Consider the following 21,010-nt stretch of genomic DNA (forward strand, 5'->3'; position numbering starts at 1 on the left):
ACCCCCTCCTCCTCCTCCAACTCAGAAGAAAACACCGCCAAAGAACACACCTCTGAAGAAACAAGAAAGCCCTGTTGTCATGCTAAAGAACAGGTTCTCTGTGCTTGCTGATGAGAGCATGGAGACTGAGCAGCATGTCAAAACTAATACTCCGGGAGAACCCGGAGACATCATGTCTGACACAGGTTCTCCTCAGAGAACCCAGCCAGACACCCCAACCTCTACCGAATTAGAGGTTGACCAACTCCCTAAGGGGAGAAATCAAAGCGGAGAGGATGCCCGAGGCGAGAGAGGAGGAAATGACCTCCGCTCTAACCAGAGGGATCTCCCCTCTCCAGAGAGAAAGACTTCCCCCAAAAGGGGGTTGTCCTCCTCTCCATCCAAACCCAAGAATATAAATACCAAGGTCACTAGAATAAAGGGAAACCCCTCCGGGGGCCTCCCAAGGCCAAATAGCTCCAAGTAGGTCATCTAGAATAAGCCATGGATTCCAGAATTGTACAGTGGAATTGTAGAGGCCTCAAGGCCAATTACGAGGAAATGCAGCTACTGATGGTTGTCCTGTAGTTGTCTGCTTACAGGAAACATTTCTGAAAGATTGCATCAGCTTCCGAAGCTACCGTGCTTACAGCAAGAATGTTGAGGATGCAGAGAGAGCATCAGGTGGAGTCTGTATCCTTGTGAAGGATAGCATCCCCCATGAGAGGGTAGAACTACAGACCACACTACAGGCCGTAGCAGCTAGGATAAACCTTCACAAGGTTATCACTTGCTGCAGCCTGTATCTACCACCAGACGCTCCATTAAACCGAACAGACATGGAGGACCTGAAACAACTCCCCCGGCCTTATTTAATCCTTGGGGATTTCAATGCCCATAACACCATGTGGGGATCCAACAATACCGACACAAGAGGTCGTATGCTGGAGGATATCTTCCTCCAACATGATTTATGCATACTTAATGATGCATCACCGACCTACTTGCACCCAGGAACTGGATCACTCACATGCATCGACCTCACCGTATGCGTCCCCGGACTTCTGGACGATTTTAAATGGTCAGTTAGCAATGATCCACGGGGAAGTGATCACTTCCCAATCATCATTACTAACAATCTCCCTTCATTGGGTCGACCTCAGCGGTGGAAACTGAATAAGGCCGATTGGGAACAATTCCAAAAAAGATGCTTCGAGGATATCACAGAAAATATCCTCCATGAACAATACCCAGTTGATACCTTTGCTAGCAAGCTACTAAGTATAGCCAGGAAAGTTGTACCCCTAACCTCTGCAAATCCAAAACGGCCTAGCAAACCATGGTTTTATACAGCTTGCAAAAGTGCTATTGGTGATAGGAAAAAACGACTGGCTGTATTTATAAAGAATCCTTCCCAGGAAAACCTAAAGCTATTCAGGATAGCTAGAGCAAAGGCTAGACAAACCATACGGTCAGCCAAAAGGAATTCCTGGAGAAGTTTTGTCGGCAGTCTGGGTGCCAAAACTTCTGCTAGAGCGGTTTGGAAGGCAGTAAGGCGAATCAAAGGGAAAGTATCAAATGCAATAGGGCATTTGAAAAACCAAGGACGAACTGTCACGTCCCCCAGAGAAATAGCTGACTGCCTTGCATCCCCAATAGCAGAAAAATCATCCACTGCACACTACACGCCAGAGTTCCAAAAAGTCAAAACCAGGGAGGAAAGACACCCCATTGATTTCAGGTCAGAGAACAATGAAGACTACAACAAACCGTTCTCGCTTGAGGAACTGATGGAATCGCTGGACAAGTCACATGACACAGCGCCTGGAGAAGACGAAATCCATTACCAGTTCCTCAAGCACGTTCCCGAACCCTCATTGGCAGTCCTGCTAGGGGTCTATAACTGTGTGTGGCAAACAGGCGCTTTCCCAAACAGCTGGAGGAAAGCCACAGTTATACCGATACCTAAACCGGGAAGAGACGGCTCTGACCCAGCTAACTATCGACCAATAGCACTAACAAGCTGCATCTGCAAAACCATGGAAAGAATGATCAACAGTAGGCTGGTCTGGTACCTGGAAAGGAATAAAATGATCTCAAACTACCAGTGCGGATTCCGGCAGGGGCGGACAACAACTGACCACCTGGTAAGGCTGGAAGCTTATATTAGAAATGCATTACTCAGAAGAGAACATCTAGTAGTTGTATTCTTCGATATAGAAAAGGCCTATGACACAACCTGGAAACATGGCATTCTACGTGACCTGGCGCTTATGGGGCTTAAGGGACACCTCCCCCGTTTTGTGGAGGAATTCCTGAAAGATCGAAAATTTCAGGTTCGAGTGGGCAACCCCGCTTCTGACACTCATGACCAGGAAATGGGTGTACCCCAGGGCATTCTGTCAGTCACCCTGTTCAACATTAAAATAAATAGCATCATAAATGCGCTGTCCCCTGGCATAGAGTGCTCTTTGTATGTTGATGACTTTGTCATTCTCACTTATGGGAAAAACATGAACACCTTAGAAAGAAAATTACAGTTATGTTTAAACAAAATTCAGGGTTGGGCAAACTATAATGGTTTCAAATTCTCAGACTCCAAAACAGTTAGTATGCATTTTTGAAATCTAAGGGGACTCCACCCAGACCCTGAACTATTTATACACAAAAAGAAGATCCCTGTCGTGAAAACTACAAAATTTTTAGGCCTCACCTTAGATTCCAAATTTAATTTTCTCCCCCACATTAAGGAACTTAAGAAGAAATGCCAAAAGTCATTAAACATACTAAGAGTACTCAGCCATACGGACTGGGGAGTTGACAGAGCTGACAGAGATACCTTGCTGCTGCTCTATCGGAGTCTAATTCGATCCAAGCTAGACTACGGATCCATAATATATGGAGCAGCAAGGAAGTCGTACCTAAAAATACTGCAACCAATACAAAATGCTGCCCTGCGTCTCTGTCTCGGCGCGTTTCGTACATCACCTATCCCAAGTCTCCCTGTGGAGGCTGGAGAACTCCCCGTGGATATAAGAATGAAAAAGCTTGCAATGCAGTATATAGTCAAGCTAAAATCCAACCCCACGAACCCTGCTTTTGACTCCATATTTAACCCCACAGAGGCAGAATTATACAATCGAAGGCCTAACGTCATACAGCCGTTGGGCCTTCGAATGAGAGAACCCATCCAAAATTTAACCCCACCCATTGACCAAATCTCTAAAATAGAAACCCCTCAGAATCCTCCTTGGCTAATGAATAAACCCAAATTAAATTTATCCCTCCTTAATTTCAAAAAAGAAAATACAGACCCAAGCATACTACAAGTCCACTTTAGGGAACTGCAGGAGAGCTACGGAGATTGTGGCACCATCTACACAGACGGATCCAAAATGGAGGGAAAGGTCGCGTGTGCCTGCTCCTTTCGGAACAAAACAATCTCCCGTAGACTCCCCGATGGCTGCTCCATCTTTACGGCCGAATTGCAAGCAATATTGCTTGCACTTATGGCCGTAAAAGCATCAGAAAGGAGGAAATTTATAATCTGCTCCGACTCCAAATCTGCATTGCAAGCTTTGGGGCGGATGAAGACTGACATCCCATTGGTACATAAGAGCCTGAAGCTGTTGGACCAAATAACAGCCGACCGTAGGGATGTCACCTTCATCTGGGTCCCCTCCCATGTTGGCATTGAGGGAAACGAAGCCGCAGACAGAGAAGCAAAGAGAGCCCTAAATCATGCGGTGTCAGGAACCCAAATTCCCTACTCGGACCTGAGACAAAGTATTGCCTCTGCCACCTATCGAGAGTGGCAGAACCGATGGGAGGCTGAGACTCACAGTAAACTCAGACAGATTGTGGCGGATGTCAGGTGGCGGCCCACATCTAAGGGTCTGACAAGGCGTGGTAGCACGACCATGTCCAGACTAAGGATTGGCCACACCTACATCACGCACTCTTTTGTACTGAAGAGAGAGGAGCCCCCACTTTGTGAGTACTGTGACTCTCGCCTCACCGTGGAACATATCCTCGTTGATTGCCCCAGATACCAGGATGTCAGGGCGAAATATTTTAGAGTCACTAATTTAAATACACTATTTGATAATGTCGACCCTGGGAAGGTACTGGGCTTTATCCGGGAAGTGGGGCTATCTACGAAGATCTGATTTATGAATTTGTGAACATGCACTATTTACATTAGATTTTTACCAAATATTTAAATTTTTACTACCTTTACTATTTTAACTGTGAATAGACCTTGATTTTAATGATATGACTGTATAGAATCTGGCCCTTGTTGTATAGAGAGACAGGGATCCTTTAGGGACTGCAGGCACGACATGGCCTAAATTGTGCCGATGTGCCTCAAATAAAAAATCAAATCAACCAGAAGTCACCCAATCAAATCTACTGAGCCCCAAAGACACCGTAAATGAACACCCCATTAACGTGGTAGACCACTGTGACAAAACAAAACATGCATCCAAAAGCTTATTTGATTTTTCCCTTAACATTGTGAGAAATAATAAATTTTAAATTTATCAACTATTTTCTTGTCCTCACATAACTAAATTCTTCTATGATTTATCACTTTCCCCAACCTGTCACACCTGCCCAACAAAAGTTTGATTAACTCAGTCCCGTTTTAAGAGATACTATTGCTAGCCAACATGTTTTTTTTTTAAGAAAGTGTGGCTGTTTAAAAAAAAAAAAGAACAATAAAATCGAAACAGATTTACGCCATTTTTTTGAAGTGTAAAGAGAAAATTTAAATATCACAATAATTCAATGTAAGTACTAGATCCTTGGGTTTGAAATACAAGTTTAAGGTTAATTTCATTATTTTTTTAATATCTTTTCCATCGTGTGGCCCGCGACACTAGTGTTAGAAATTAAAATGGCCCGCAGATTAAATTAGGTTTTGCATCACTGCTTTATTATATTTAATTTGTTATAGTTTACCCATTTCTGAATTTTAATAATTAATGGGAATGATAATTAAGTGAATGAAAATGATATTTAAGAATTTACCGTCCTCTAAACTGAAAGAGCGCATGTAAAATGTATTCACATGCCTATTGTTATTCATCATAATTCACATTCTGTCTCTTACACTGGTGAACATATGGTTTCTTCGATGAATATGGTTTGAATTAATCATATCACATATAATTTGATAAATAAGGATACCCCTCCTTATTACAAATACACGTCACAAAAAGTTTCCTGAATCTATTGATCATTTTTTTTACTGGAAAAGGTCTATTTTGACCGACAAAAAGGTAGATTTTAATCGCCCTGATCTGCTGTTCATTGACAAAAAGAAAACAACAACCGCTACCATTATAGACGTTGCCGAACCACTGTCTCGTAATATAATAAAAGCTGAAATGGATAAACAAAAAAAAAATGTGGGAACCTAGGCTCGGAGATTAAGCGTTTATGGAAGTTATCTAAAATTACAATATCCATCGTTATATCAACCGAAAGGATAATGCAAGATATACTCTCAAGGCCCTTAATATTCGTAAGAAGATTCTCGTTGTCTGTCAGAGGGCGGTACTACTGCAGACCTGCCACATCCCCAGAAAATTACTCAGTGGACACTGATTAAGAGACTACAATGAATTTTGTTTCTCTTTAGCGAAACTTGGCCCTGGTAGGGCCAGAGAATGAATACTCGTTCCTTTCTAACATAATAATAATAGTGATAATAGTAAAAAAATATATCATCATCATTGATGATTGAAACTTTGCAAGTGGACAAGCATTTAAATTTGTGCAAAAATATTTCTTTTCCTCCACATGGTCACTACCTGAAACTTAAAAAAAATATGTTACAAACTCTGCTAGCTTTTCAAAGGGCTTTGTATCAAAAGTTAAATTTCATTTTCTAATTAACTTTCGTATGATCATTCGGAAATTGTGAACACTTTTAGGCATGTCGATCATAGAAAAATATTATACTCATTTTAAGTTAGCACAAACTACTTATTCTCACATCAAAAATTAGAACTAATCAAGAATTCTTTTCTAGTAAAATTAGAAAAAATAAAAAACATTTTTTATCTTGATAAATTATTTAAATATCTAAATTTTATGGTTTTTCTTTTGGCAATTTAAAAAAAAAAAACTTAATTGTTCCGTAAATCTAATTGCTACTGACACATTTTATTTTTGTAGCAAATAGATCATTGAATTAATGTATTTGTAATTTCCTACACTTATAACTCTTTATTCTATTGACCCTTAACCCGTAAACAAAAGGCTATTAGGTTTTTCTGAATACTGGTTGGACTGTTTTGTAATGATTATTACAGTTAGTTACATTTTTGTTCAACAGGAAAAGTTTTCATGTCTAACAATTTGGATGAATTGTAAGTTTTTAGTGTTGTTTTTTTAAAAATTACATATTTAGTATTAATGTATTATTTAATTATTACAACTTAAAAAAAAATAAACTGATTTATAAGAGATCAATTAATACTTATCTAGAATTCTTTCTTGAAAACCCTTTTGCAGAACCATAGAGGAAGATAATCATTTCATTAACTGATATGGCTGTTTCCAAATATACTCACCTTTACTTTCTTTACCGTACAATAAACGTTTCATCTGAACTGTCCTCATTAACTAGAGTTTATTTACGAGTTCTAATAATATTAAAGTTTTGCTTGGCCAATGTATTTCATGTAAAATCAACATTTTGATTGCAAATTGTAATTGCTCTTGAAATAAAACATAGAAAATATTTTTCATAGAATACAATTTCTCCTTTCAAGCCTAATGCCTATTTATTCAATTAATGTCAGTGTCCTTTTACAGTGTGGCTAGTTTTACAATTTTATAGTATAAATATTAATTTGCGATGGTACAGCTTTTGAGGGTATGTGTACGAGCTTATTGTCTATGGTAAGACCACAGAAAGAACCGGATCAGGCGTGTGCGGCATAATATCGCCTATTACCTAAATTTTTAATATTTGAGCTAATTGCGAGGGTAAAAGTTCATTTTTTGTGACGCGTCATTTCTAGCTCACTACTAGAATTTATATAAATAATTCTCTTCTTCCCTCAATAGTTTGTCGAGTAGTAAGAAGTATTTCTGTCCACGAGAAAACAAGAGTAGTATTCACACTACGGATGACTGGCTGCGCGCTTGACTGTCGTTTAAATGTATCAAACCCTGCCCGCTCCCACCCCCCTTTGTCTTGCGGGAGGTTTGGACTAGGAACTAATCTAAATAATCTACTATATGTAAATAGCAGGGCCGGACTTAACCATTGTGGGACCCTATGCGAAACAGATTTCGCGGGGCCAAGTTTGGGTAAGGAAGCGGATAATAAGTGAAATCGACAGGAGGGAGCGGGAAACCGGTTTTAAGTTATAAAATGGTTTAATTAAAAATGTATACACCTTGAATTAGAGCGGATCCTTTGAAAGTGGGGGCCCACTGCGGCCGCATATGTTGCAGTGGCCTAATAGCGGCCAAAATAGCGGCGTATCCCTCAACAGTTTAAACGAGAAGAAGTAAAGGAACACTCTCTTATTTTTGCAGATAGCCCAAGAGAAAACAAGAGGGGGGGGGGGGAGTATATTTTGCAATTTCAGGAGATTTTCAGGACCTCCTGTTAAATCGACAGGAGGCCGCGGGAAATCCGTTATAAGTTATAAAATGGTTTAATTTAATAATTGATACACCTAAAATTAGCGCGGGGCCTATATACGTGCAGGGCCCACTGCGGTCGCATTGGTTGCAGTGGCCTAAGGTCGGCCCTGCAAAATAGCGGCGTTAGCTACGCCGCCGGTCGACTAATATAAATTACATTGTGAAGTAGGTCAAGAAAATTTTTGTCGTTGTTGCCAATTTATCTAATTTTGTAACAAGAATGAATCTTTCTTTAGTTTCTCTTTGTTACCTGTAAATTTTTTTTAAATTTTGAATCTATGGATAAGAATAAGAATTAGTATTTAAAGAAATATAAGTGTAAACTTAAATTAATATATAGAAGGCGCGATGGCTGAGTGGCTTCCGAACCGGGGGGTCCCGGATTTGAATCCTGGTAAAGCCTGGGATTTTTAATCTGGATCTTCAAGGCGCCTCTGAGTCCACCCAGCTTTAATGGGTACCTGACATAAGTTAGGGAAAAGTAAAGGCGCGAATTCTAGTCTATATTTGAATATCTTGATTTACACGTTTAATCTTAAAATTACTAGACCAATATGATCAGGTTTTCTAGACGTAGTCCAATCTAGTGACTAGCAGTAATAATATACATTATGCTGTTCGATCCACTTCTTTAAGTGGTTATAATTTAGATCTTATCTTCTTATCTTATATAATGCAGACGTTACTTCAAAAAAGAAGATGATTACGTCTTAAAAAAAAATAAAACAATGTTACAACATTTAAAGAAGGCAACTCAACGAGGTATGGAAACAAAGACAATACGAAGTTTAATCAAAAATAGATCACCAAAACAAGGCCCATTCCAATCTTCTCGCACTTCCTCTTCCTCTCCCTCCATTCATTTAGTCCATCCTCATGCGCTGGTGCGCAGTCATAGAGTCACTACAGAGCATGGTCATTACAGTGCCCCCTTCTTATGTCTGTTCGTCCCGAACTGACCCTGTTCCTCTGTCCTCTTCACAATACAGGTACAACCGATCGACGTGTACCACCTTGCATTTAGTTCGAAGACCCCTCTGGATACGGTATACCACGTCGTTGATTCTCTTCACAATCCGATATGGACCTTCCCAATCCTTTTGTAATTTAGGCGATCTTTTCTTTTTCTTTGGGTTTAACAGCCAAACGAGATCATGCGCTACAAACCCAATAGAATTAGCTCTTCTATCATATCTGGTTTTCATGAGGTCGCTACTGTCTTTTATCCTACTTCGTGCAAGTGCATGAACCTTCTCAAGTCTCCTTCTAAGTTCTGTTACGTATTCGCTAGCTGTCGTTTGTTTTTCTCCTGGCAACCCAAATAAGAGGTCTGCTGGCAGCCGAAGTTCCCGACCAAATAATAATTTGGCTGGCGTATAACCAGTGGTTGCATGAACGGTTCCTCTATAAGACATCGGGAATAGAGAAATGTAGTCATCCCAATCGTTTTGCTGTTCTACTGTCATCTTAGCCAAGTGTTGTATCAATGTGCGATTAAAGCGTTCCACAATCCCGTCTGACTGAGGGCGAAGTGGTGTTGTTCGAGTCTTTTCAATTTTTAAGATTTTGCAAATCTCCTGGAATAATTTGGATTCAAAGTTGCGTCCCCTTGTTCTGAATGTAGTTCCATAGGTACACCAAAGCGGGGCTAATCCAGTGTTCCACTAAAATATCGACTATTGTTGTGGTTTCTTGGTTTGGTATCGCGAAAGCATCAGGCAATTTATTAAAATAGTCCATTATTACTAGAATATATCTGTATAAGTGTATATGGTTTTGTCTGTTGATAGTTTGCAGTTGAAAGAAGCTTCTTATATTCATGGTTAAAATATTAAAAGAAGTATATCAATTCGTGGGCAGATTTTCATATTATGCAAGTGTTGTGCACAGAGCCACCGCTACCTATTGTGTGTATTGCACGCAGGCGGCCGACCTTAGGGGGGCAGTCAAATCATTATTCCAATGCTACTTTTAAAAAAATAGTTAAATAAAAAAAATACTAAAATATTGTATATTAACTAATTATTCCATTATCCTTTGAAAATATAAACGATATTTGTACATGATAATTACTAGAAAAAACAACAACAATGGAGCAGCGTACGAAGGATTCCCAAGGGGTTTTCTATAGGCGCCTACTCATTACTGGCCTTGAATTTTCGCTGGCTGTTTGTAAATTTGTTTTGAGTCCGTAAGTAGATCTATTAACGGTAATTAAAAATAAAATTTTAAAAATATTTTAAATAATTTCACTGCTAGTTCCTCTCACGTGGAGGGGGGAGGGCGCAACTTCCTGACAAAAAGGAGTGTGTGTGTGTTTCCTTGGTGGCGGTAAGAAGAGGTTAAGCGATTGATTGGTGGATATGCAGTGACAATGATGAAATTAGCGTACCTAATGCAAATGTGAGACGATCTTAAGACAAGAAAGAGTAAAGACTTAATTTTGTTGTGAGCTAGACTTTGTGTTTAAATATCAGTTTATTTCATTACTATTAGATCTATATTTTATCTCAAGTTAAATCGTCAATAATAACAATTATATTAAGTTTTTGTTCGTAAAGAAGTTTTTTCAAGTTATTTAAAGTTTATTTATTAAAAATATATAACGCCTAAATCGGTTCAGTTGTACTAGCTACAAGCCAACAACTGACCAACAACAGGGGGAGGGGGAGGAAAAAATGTTCACACCCCTTGCCGACTTGAGCGGAAACCTGCCGTATCTTCAATTCTACCTCCATGAAGAACTTTTTACAACTCTTAACAATTATGTAGGCAACAACAACGTTTCAGTGAAATTTCATGACGTTAATTAGGTTTCTTTATACAGTGTTTAATTAATATAGGCTAAATGAAAAATAAAACCTAAAAATTGTGACTAAGTTTCTTTTATTTTACTACATTCTAAAAAAAAATAAAAAACAAATCACGGACCTCACTGTGTAAGCTTACATTGCTCCTCTGGGCTCCAACTTCTAAAGGGGGCTAGAACGAAAATGTAATCTAGATAGTCGTCAGCCGTGAATGTGAGAAACAATTGCATTACCACTACTGTGTTTTATTTCAAGTCATTGTTTAAGTGACTAGTACCTGATTTTAAACTCAAGAAAAATATTTAGCGCTGTGTTTCTTCGTCTGTTGTATAAATTTGTAGGCAACTCTGAATCGTGTATGTCAGATGATTGTGGATACAATGCACATCTCTCCAAAATGCAATCGTGATAATTATTATGAAAGTGTACGAAACGTTGAAAAAGTTCCACTGTCCATGGCTTTTGTATTTCGAGCTTTTTTTTTTTTGTTCGGATTATGCTTTAACTTACAATAACAAACAAGTGAACATGTTCACGTCCAGACTATGTAACACTGTTGAGCAGTGAAAGTTATTGAGAAATTGTATATAGATCAAGATCATTTACACTGTTCATTGTAATATACCCGCCGCAGCTCATCAGTTATAATCGTCGCAAATACAGGAGCTAAGCGAGTAGTAATAAAGAGATTTGTTTTTTTATATGTTTAACATTAAGAACCAAGATGTCAGATGTCTGTAGGCACATATATCCGAAATTGTTCCTAGTGCATGTTTCATGGTTGTACTTGAGGGATACAACTACGGTGCGAAAATGAAAGGGAAAAAATGGAATGACCTATTTAAAAATGTATTTAAATAAAAGGGCACTTTGAGAACAGTGTTCAGCTTAGTCATTAAGGAATTTTTTTTGTAGAGGAAAAAAAAAGGGGGGGACGACATTTTTTATTTCGCACGCAAGCGGCCATAACACTCGCGGCGGCCCTGGTTGTGCAGATAACTGATTAAACTATATATATATATATATATATATATATATATATATATATATATATATATATATATATATATATATATATATATATATATATATATATATATATATATACATTATAGCTTTTATATAGCGCTACTTTCATGCTTATAGCATGCTCAGAGCGCTTTTGGTCCAATCTCATTTGTGGACCAGTGGGGGGAGGGGATATCTAGGAGTTGGCTACTTTATTGACGCATGAAAGAGAGATTGGCTATAAAAAAACAAAAACACCTGAAATTCTAGATCTATATTTTGTTAAAATTCTAGATATAGATTTTATTTTTTCAAGATCTATTTATAGTTAAAGCTCTAGATATAGATTTTTTTTTTTATCTAGAGTCTTAGTTAGCCTATAGAGTTTTATATGAACATTTGGAGTAGCTCTATTTAAACATCTAGATCACGATCTTCAATCATTTTTGATTATTTTGTCGCGAATTTTTTTTTTATCAATCGAAACATGACCATAATTACTTAAGTTTATTAGGCTTACGTCGTAGCTTAAACCTCTGCAGGAAAGAGGTCTGGTAGGGTTCTCAGAGGAGACGCTTAAGAGGACAGGTCGGAAAGCATACCACACAACCAAACAGCCAATATTCATTGTATTGTCAGCTAGATCCCTAAAGTAGAGAGTTTGCGGATTTTTCCTTTTTGTCATGATGCCTGCTATATGTTCCTGTAGCCGACTTTGTTTCATAGCCGTGTTTGAATTTTTTAAAATGCAAAATAGACATATTGCAACGTTAGATTGTAAAATAAATATGTCTTAAATACAACAGTTCTTTGATGATTGCAGGTGAAAATGTATGTCGACAGTTGTAGGCTAGTATGCTTTAACATTAAAAGTTTCAGTAATAATATTAACTACAAATTTCTTTTCAGCATAATTTTGAAAATAAAAACTTTAGGTAAGATTTTTTTTTCATTTACCGGTAACTTAGCATATTTTTTAAATTAAACTATAAAAAAGTATCTCGAGGTTGCTCAATATGTAATGCTTCCAATGGTATGCGTCTCAAATAGCCCCTGACAAGGTCCAACCCATGGGCTTTAACAAAACAAAAGTAAATAGACTTCTAGCTAAGACAGTGTTTGGATTTTTCGGATAATTTTCGGAAAATGCCTAAAAATTTCTTCTGATCCATGTTTCAAACCAAAAAAAAAAAAAAGATTCCCCCCACCCCCCGATATTTCTTTGACAAAAAAAAAACAGATTTTTTTTCCGGAAGAGTGCGAAATAATTATAAGACCATTAGTTTTGAAAACTCGCACACGTGATATCGGTCTAGTTACAAAGTTAAAGTTCCATTTTTTTTCCCATTGACCCTAGACCTAGTATTACATCTAGAGCTAAAATCTTATCTTGACGTTAATTTGAATACTTTTGATTTAGAATGTAGATCTAGTCTTCGAACGGGCAGTATCAGAGTTGTGAATATATGCCCGCAGCTATACGCTATGCACTGCCTGTTGTTACGATGGCCCTAGCCCTAGGTCTAATTTAGTAATCTTGAACCTTGCCCGCATTCATTCCTTGCCTTCCTGCCGTTCTCAAGGAGTTGTCTGAAGTAAATGGGAATATATAAGATCTAAGGTCTAGATTTATAGATCTAGTAGGCCTACTTTACTAAATTAGAAAACTGCACTTGTATATAGTAGATGTAGATCTTTTACTCTAGAGGCTATATGTACATCTAGATCCAAATTAGATCATAAGTAGTTATTAAGAGGGAGAGTGATCTAGAGTGATAGGGATCTAGAACTAGATCCTTTAGACCTACTTTAGAGTCTAGATCTTGATTTATATATTAAAATATAAGTACATCGAGAAAGAGAGAGAGAGATCTACAGCGAGAGTAGATCTAAATCTTTCTGGCCTACTCTGGAGTCTATGTCTAGATCTAGATCCATATTAGATTATAAATAGATCTAGAATCTATGGGGAAAGTCTAGATGAAGACGATCATCATTTAATGAGATGATCTTCAGTATATAAAAATTGATAGATCTATTTGATCTAGGTCTATATAGATTTTCTTCACAATGATTTTACCATTTAAAGGTCACAAATCTTTTTGTTATAGAAGCAGAACGAAGTTTACGGATTACCACCTATATCTAGAACTACATTGCTATTTATTTAGTTTAGTAGATAGACTTTTACTTAGAAATGTACTTCTAGATCTACATTTAAATTTTTCTATATCTAATTCTGATTAATAAACTTAAAACTACTTTAAAGCCCAGTGTGGCCTAGTAGTGCCTTAGTCCTAGAGATCCACTTCTTGCAAACAACTTGTAGATCTGCATGAAAGTGAGTCACACATGAAGCTTCATATGCAGTTTTATTATTAAACATAGTCTCCTTCTAAAACATTGCTCCTCATCTGGTTGTTCTTGCTTAAGAATTCAGCAGAGATTCAAAGCTGTCTCTCAGTTCTTTTTTAAGCAAATTTATTTAACCCAAGGAAAGTTCCTTTTCATTTACCTACAGTTTATATGACCAGTAAAACCCAAGCATGTTTTAATTTTCAAACACATTCATTCTTTATAGTAGTTTGAGAGATAAAAGTTGTTACAATACATGTAAAGCAATTATCTGTTAGGCTGTTGAATGCCCGGACTAGATATAAAGCTGCAGAAATCTTTAAAAGTCCTCTCATCTAAATGTACAAACAATAGTGCCTTGCATGCATGTGTATTAGTGCAGTAAAGCTCATGCAGTGTAATTAATATATAACATTATTTAAAGAAAAAAAAGTAAATATAATTGGTTCTACATAATTTAAAAGAAATAATTCAGCAACTTCATATTTGAGTCGCTGCCATTGTCCTGTTAAAAAAGAAGCGTGTGTGGAAAATGTCCTAATTTTTTTCAAAGTTTGTTTCTATCACTGATTACATTTATGAATTAATGATTTTTTTTTTTTGTATTTTTGTTTTTACATTTTTAGATTGCTCAAATGGGGAGATTTATTCCATTAAAGGTAAAATGCCAGGTGAGAGAAATATTCTAAAATTTTAATTTTCATTCCTGGTTTTCTTCTGTGATAATGAGCTTTTAAAACTACGTCATCAAAATCTTCATCTATTTTTTTTTTTAATTTGTAATTTATTTTTTTATTTATTAACCCGAAACAAGGCACTTACTAGACCATACTCTACTCTTTCTAAAGCACGCATTTTGTGATCAAACAACTAACTACCACAGTTGCACAAGATTAGATGTTTTCACATAGGTCATGCCAGTATTTGTTAGCGCACTGTCTCGCTATCCGTTAGGCTTTGTTTCGTGTACATCTGAGCTCTTATAAGTTGCTTGGGGTGGGTTCCTTATTTTAGTTTAGCATGACTACTCTCTTGTTTCTAGAGGCAGTTTCTATTTCTGGCAGACTTGGTTCAAACCAGTCTTCATTTTTCTTTGTTTTATTTCCAAAGATCAGTGATGATGTTTGGTACATAACATCATGTATGAACGTCCAGCTTTTCCCTGTGATGTGTGGATCTTAGTTGGTAGCAGCCTTGTCCGGCAGGACACTAAAATGTGATCAGTATCACAGTCCGCACTTTGAAAGCTACTTGTCAACTGTTGTTTTTTTTAATGTCCCTTTTCCGTGTCAGTATCATATCCAGATGATGCCAGTGCCAAGGCTTAGGATGCCTCTATGAGAAACAATGCTGTGGTTTTGTTCTGAAGTATGTGTTAGTAACGCAGAGCTTATGGTATGCGCAGAATTCAAGCAGTCTTCTTCCGTTCTAATTTATTCTGCCGAGTCCAAAAAGTCCAAGGCTAGTCTGGACAGGTAGTGTGGTCTGATCTTACTCTTGCATTAAAGTCACCTAGAAGGATCATATGCTCTTTTTGAGAAATGATCTCAATGACGATATGTATTCCATTTGAGGTCTTCGTAGAACTTGTCTTTGTCCTTTGAAGTGAACATAGTGTAGGGGCATATTCATTTTTTAGAAAGAAAGACTTTTCCAGATGTAATTATCATACTTATGCTTAGTAGCCTTTCCGACCCTCCAACTGGGGGACTATCGTGGGAAGTAGACTGTTCTTGACAGAGAAGCCCACACCATGTATTCGCGTCTCATCATGTTTTTTTCCTTTCCAAAAGAAAGTGTAATCACCCTCTCGGAGGCTTGGTGCAAGTTTACAGCCTGCTTGTTGTTTTAAACCAAGCTCTAAGCACCCATTAGAGCAGACCAGCTGTGGCGGATCAGCACCTGTCTGGAGGCTCCCTAGGTTGAGGCGGGTGGTAGCTGATCAGTGATGCGCGAAGACCTCTCCCACCGTCAGAGACAACCGTGGCGTTCATACACCAACCAAGTTGGACTTATAACCCGTAACTGTTGTCTCCTGTGTTGTTTTAGCCTCTTTGCAGCAACACCAGAGGCGCATTCCTTGACTTTAGATAAACGGGTTATGGGTGGCCCATGCGTCGTGATCCCTCTCTTGACCTTGCTGATGTGATTCAAGGGAATGCATTGCGTTACATTTGGCACCAACTCAGTTGCAGAAACTGCCGGAGGGAATTGCATATCTGAAGCCCAACGCCTAAGGCAGCGATAAATTGCCTTAATAGGCTGACGAGATCCATCTGCCCGAAGCTCCTGGTTTTGTTGTCAGAGGCTATCTGAGATGTCTTTATGAGTATTTTATAGTTTTAGACAATAGGATTTTATCCCCATTGACACCTCCTGGCCATGACAACCTTTGATATATATATATATATATCTATATTATAAAGTAGAATGTGAGGGGTATGTATGTATGTATGTTACTTATAGACATCAAAACCGCTTGACCAATCTTGATAAAACTAGGCAGGAATGTTCCTTGGGTACCAACTTAGACCGTAGTGTATGTATTGTAGCCCTAAAACAAACTTAAGACCCTCAAAAAAAAATAAAGTTGTCCGACTCTATTACAGCTATAGTATTTTATGGATCTAGGCCATGTCTACAATGTTGACATGAGAAAAGATAGAAAGGATTTAGACCTAGATCTAATTTTAAGAAATACACTTTGCGCAGATAGTTTTTTACTTTGACACATGAAAATACAAAAGAAGATCCATTGATTTCATTATATAATAAAATTAACCTTCAATTTTGTGTTTCAAAAGCATTTTTTACATTAATTAGTTCCTTATATCTGTGATTACAGATTTCCTGACGAACATTCTTTCATTAGACAATTCCGTAATGAATCGCGTACTAAATATTAATTCGTTTAATTGTTTACTTTATAATCCCATCCCTAGATCTAAAACTCTAATTCAACTCTAAGATGATAAAACTTCTCTTCGAACAGATAGTTTTATACTTTAACACATAAACATATTAATTAAAGTCCATTCATTTCATATTTTGATCAAATAAACATTCAAATTTGGTTTTCTAAAGCTACATTCGTTTACGAAAGCTGCGAAGCCGAGTTGATAAAGGCCTAGATCTATATTCATTCATGAATCGCGTGCTAAGAATTATTTCGTTTAATTGTTACTTTATAATCCCATCCCTAGATCTAAAACTCTAATTCAACACTAAGATGATAAAACTTCTCTTCGCACAGATAGTCTTATACACCAACACATAAACATATTAATTAAAGTCCATTCATTTCATATTTTGATCAAATAAACATTCAAATTTGGTTTTCTAAAGCTACATTCTCTTACGAAAGCTGCGAAGCCGAGTTGAGATAGGCCTAGATCTATATTCATTCATGACTCGCGTACTAAAAATTATTTCGTTTAATTGTTCACTTTATAATCCCATTTATTTAACAAAGCTATCGCTCTTTTCGTTTTTAATAGATAAGAATGTATCGACTTCGGGTAAACCATTTTCGCAAAACTAATTTTATTTTCGTAGCGAAAGAGAAATAACGTGAAAGGATCATTAGCTACGTTTAACATACATCTAAATCCAATCCACTAGATTATTCAAAAGCAAATGTTTTAATTTTAAAAAAAATGGATTTAAGCCTATTAGCTATTTTTACATTGACACATTCGCTTTACTTATTACATTATTATTTCGTTTAATTGTTTACAAAACACTCTCAGTGACTATATCGACAGTAATGCGCAAATAAAGACCCGCGGGTCGCGGGTAACATATGTCTAGTATATTATAAAATAGAATGTGAGGTGTATGTATGTATGTATGTATGTTACTTATAGACATCAAAACCGCTTGACCAATCTTGATAAAACTAGGCAGGAATGTTCCTTGGGTACTAACTTAGACCGTAGTGTATGTATTGTAGCCCTAAAACAAACTTAAGACCCTCAAAAAAAAAACCTATAGTATTTATGGATCTAGGCCATGGTTAACAATGTTGACATGATAAAAGATCGAAAGGATTTAGACCTAGATCTAATTTTAAGAAATACACTTTGCGCAGATAGTTTTTTTTACTTTGACACATGAAAATACAAAAGAAAATCCATTGATTTCATTATATAATAAAATTAACCTTCAATTTTGTGTTTCAAAAGCATTTTTTACATAAATTAGTTCCTGATATCTGTGACTACAGATTTCCTGGCGAACATTCTTTCATTAGACAATACCAATTGGTTACACATTAACACATCTCTCTACTGAGTCTATTCCTAGGTCTAGGTCTAAAACTCTTATTGAACTCTAAGATGATAAAACTTCTTTTCGCAAAGATAGTTTTGTGCTTTAACACATAAACATACTAATTATTGTCCATTCATTTGATATTTTAATCAATTTAACATTCAAATTTGTTTTTCTAAAGCATTTTTAATACATTCGTTCGCTGTTCGCTAAAGTTGCGTAGCCGTGTTGAGATAGGCCTATATTCATTCATGAAAAAAGGTCACGCATGCGCAACACAGAATGAACTCTATAAAAGCCAATTTTTAACTCTAGATTAGTGTAGATTTAGATCTATGTCTACCTCAAGATCTACTTTATACTTCAACACATGAACTTAAGTCTATTCATCTCAAATTTTAATCAAATATATGTAGGCCTACAAGCCACTGGCGGATCCAGAACTTTGGAGTGGGGGGGGGCGATTTTTTTCCAAACCCTAACCCTAACGCCTTCTTCTTCTTCTTCTTCTAGCCAGCTTTATTGCTGCTGAGCTGTGAGCTCTTTTGCAGACTGTGCCAAGGAAAAAAAGTGTGCTGTTTTCTTCAGCTGTTCAGCACTGCCGTAAAGGGTGTTGGTTATGTTGGGCTGTAGTGGAAGTAGGGTCTGCCTAAGGTGGATTTGGGAGGGGCATTCAAAGAGGATATGGTTTACGGTTTCAAAGGGGTGGGCGCAATGTCTGCAAAGGGGTAGTTGTGTGGAGTTTATTTTGTTCAGGTGGTAATTTAATAGTGGTTTGTGTCCTGTTCTTAGTTGGAAGATTGTAGATTGTTCTTTGCGGGGGAGGAAGTTAATACTGTCCAGTTTGTTAGGCGTAGTCATTTCTCTGTACATGGCTCTGCCTGTGTTTCCTGATGCCATTGGTTGAGCCACTCCTCTTTGTGATTGTTGACTAACATTGACCTTAGGGTGAGGAAGTTAACAGGTCTATCTGGTTGTTCCATAGATGAACCTGCCTTTGATAGCTTATCTGCCTTTTTATTTCCCATGATGCCAATGTGTCCAGGGATCCACTGTAGTGTAATATTGATATTTAATTTTGATATCATCTGGTGGATTATCTGGTGGATTATCACAATGAGTGTTGTCAACTCTCTTGGGCTGTTTGAGGTGCTGCTGTTAAGTGCTTGCAGAGTAGATTGGGAGTCTGTAAAGACAACAATATCTGATGGTGGTTGCACTCCTTCATATAACCCAGTAAACCTTAACCCTATGCATAAACGTGCTTACAGCAAGCATATATATATATATATATATATATATATATATATATATATATATATATATATATATATATATATATATATATATATATTCGATATATGAGAATAAAATAAGACTGTTTCTCAATCTTCGGCGAAAAAAAACAGTCTTTCTCTTGCAAGCTTGGGGGTCTGGGAGAGCGCCGTAAGCTTCCTCATTGTTCGCCCCGAAGCCCAAAAGCGTTTTCTTGCATTTTTCTCTGCAGAAACGCATTTTTCTGACATCTACAGCTTATTATTTATTAGTTGGGTTCGGGGCCGACGCCAAAAGCGTTTTCTTGCATTTTTCACTGCAGAAACGCATTCTTCTGACATCTACAGCTCATTATTTATCAGTGGGGTTCGGGGCGAAGCCCGACGCCAAAAGCGTTTTCTTGCATTTTTCACGGCTAAAACGCCTACTCCTGACATCTACAGCTCATTACTTAGTAGTGGTGTTCGGGGCGAAGCCCCGACCCCAAAAGCGTTTTCTTGCATTTCTCACTGCAGAAACGCATTCTCCTGACATCTACAGCTTATTATTCATCAGTGAGGTTCGGGGCGAAGCCTCGACGCTAAAAGCGTTTTCTGGCATTCTTCACTGCAATAACTCATTCTCGTGCCCTACAGCTCATTATTCATTCTATTATAAAGTGCCTTTTGAATAATGAGAAAAATATTCTAATATGAATTTATAGTCCCTTAATACATTGCAAATAAAACCGATTTGTTCTTTGAAAAGATTAGATACCCCACATATTTAGATTAATGTTTTGAGGATCGCCGCCGAAAAAAAAAATATTCGATTAATAATATTCAATAAAATTCTAGCATACATTGTGAGTTATAGTCGTAAATTTATTTAACTAGAAAAATATGAGATAGAGTAAAGGTTGGAAAAAGTCGACTAGGAAAAGATTATCTGGCTTTTGAACTCATCTCAACCGTGACTGTTATATTGAAACATTTCGTTTGAATTATAACTTTTCCAAAGCAAAGTCTTTCTTAAAATAGTTATGATAAATTTATGTCAAATTACACAAACTCTGTCTGGAAAGGGCAAGGGCGGTAAAATGAAAACTATTAATTCTCGCTCCTTTTTATAATTTCTGCTATTGATTGCATTTTGCATTAAAGAATAGGGGTTGGGCGACTCGATATAAGAATTTACTTTATAGCATATATAAATTATATTAGTGACAGATTTTTTTAATTTTGTAATTTCTTACTATAATACAAAAAGAAAAAGTATTGATTTGCCCGATGGGGGGAAGGGGATTGCATGTATCGCACTTCCACCTGTTTATATTATATAGATATTCGACTAATTTTGTTCACATACTATGATTTCTCTATAAAAGTAGAACCGCCCCCCCCCTCAAAGATGGGAAGGGCGGTGGAGGTATTTTCTCTTCCCCTTCCAATCGGCCAACAGGTGAACGAAATTATATAAAGACCGGTTAAAATACCAATAACAAGTTTTAATCATATAGATATTTAATTGATTCTGTTAGCAAACTGTGATTTCTACAAATAAATGGAACCGCCCCCCCCCCCCCATTCGAAAGTTTATGTTTGGGGGGGGGGCGGATTGATGCATTCGCCCCCTCCCGACCCTACCAAATCGGCCAAAAT

At 37.3% G+C, this 21,010-nt stretch overlaps 1 protein-coding gene across 2 annotated transcripts in view; it reads left to right on the forward strand.

The window, feature by feature from the left end:
* LOC129922668 (uncharacterized) overlaps positions 1-21,010 on the forward strand; it is a 116,158-nt gene that overhangs the window by 71,850 nt on the left and 23,298 nt on the right. For both annotated transcript variants that reach the window (XM_056009382.1, XM_056009383.1), the window contains exons 12-14: positions 6,326-6,359; positions 12,378-12,403; positions 14,450-14,494. In XM_056009382.1, the coding sequence (XP_055865357.1) occupies positions 6,326-6,359; positions 12,378-12,403; positions 14,450-14,494 (105 nt within the window). The remainder of the gene's footprint in view (positions 1-6,325; positions 6,360-12,377; positions 12,404-14,449; positions 14,495-21,010) is intronic.

The sequence above is a fragment of the Biomphalaria glabrata genome, chromosome 14, assembly GCF_947242115.1.
Source record: "Biomphalaria glabrata chromosome 14, xgBioGlab47.1, whole genome shotgun sequence".
NCBI lineage: Eukaryota > Metazoa > Mollusca > Gastropoda > Planorbidae > Biomphalaria > Biomphalaria glabrata.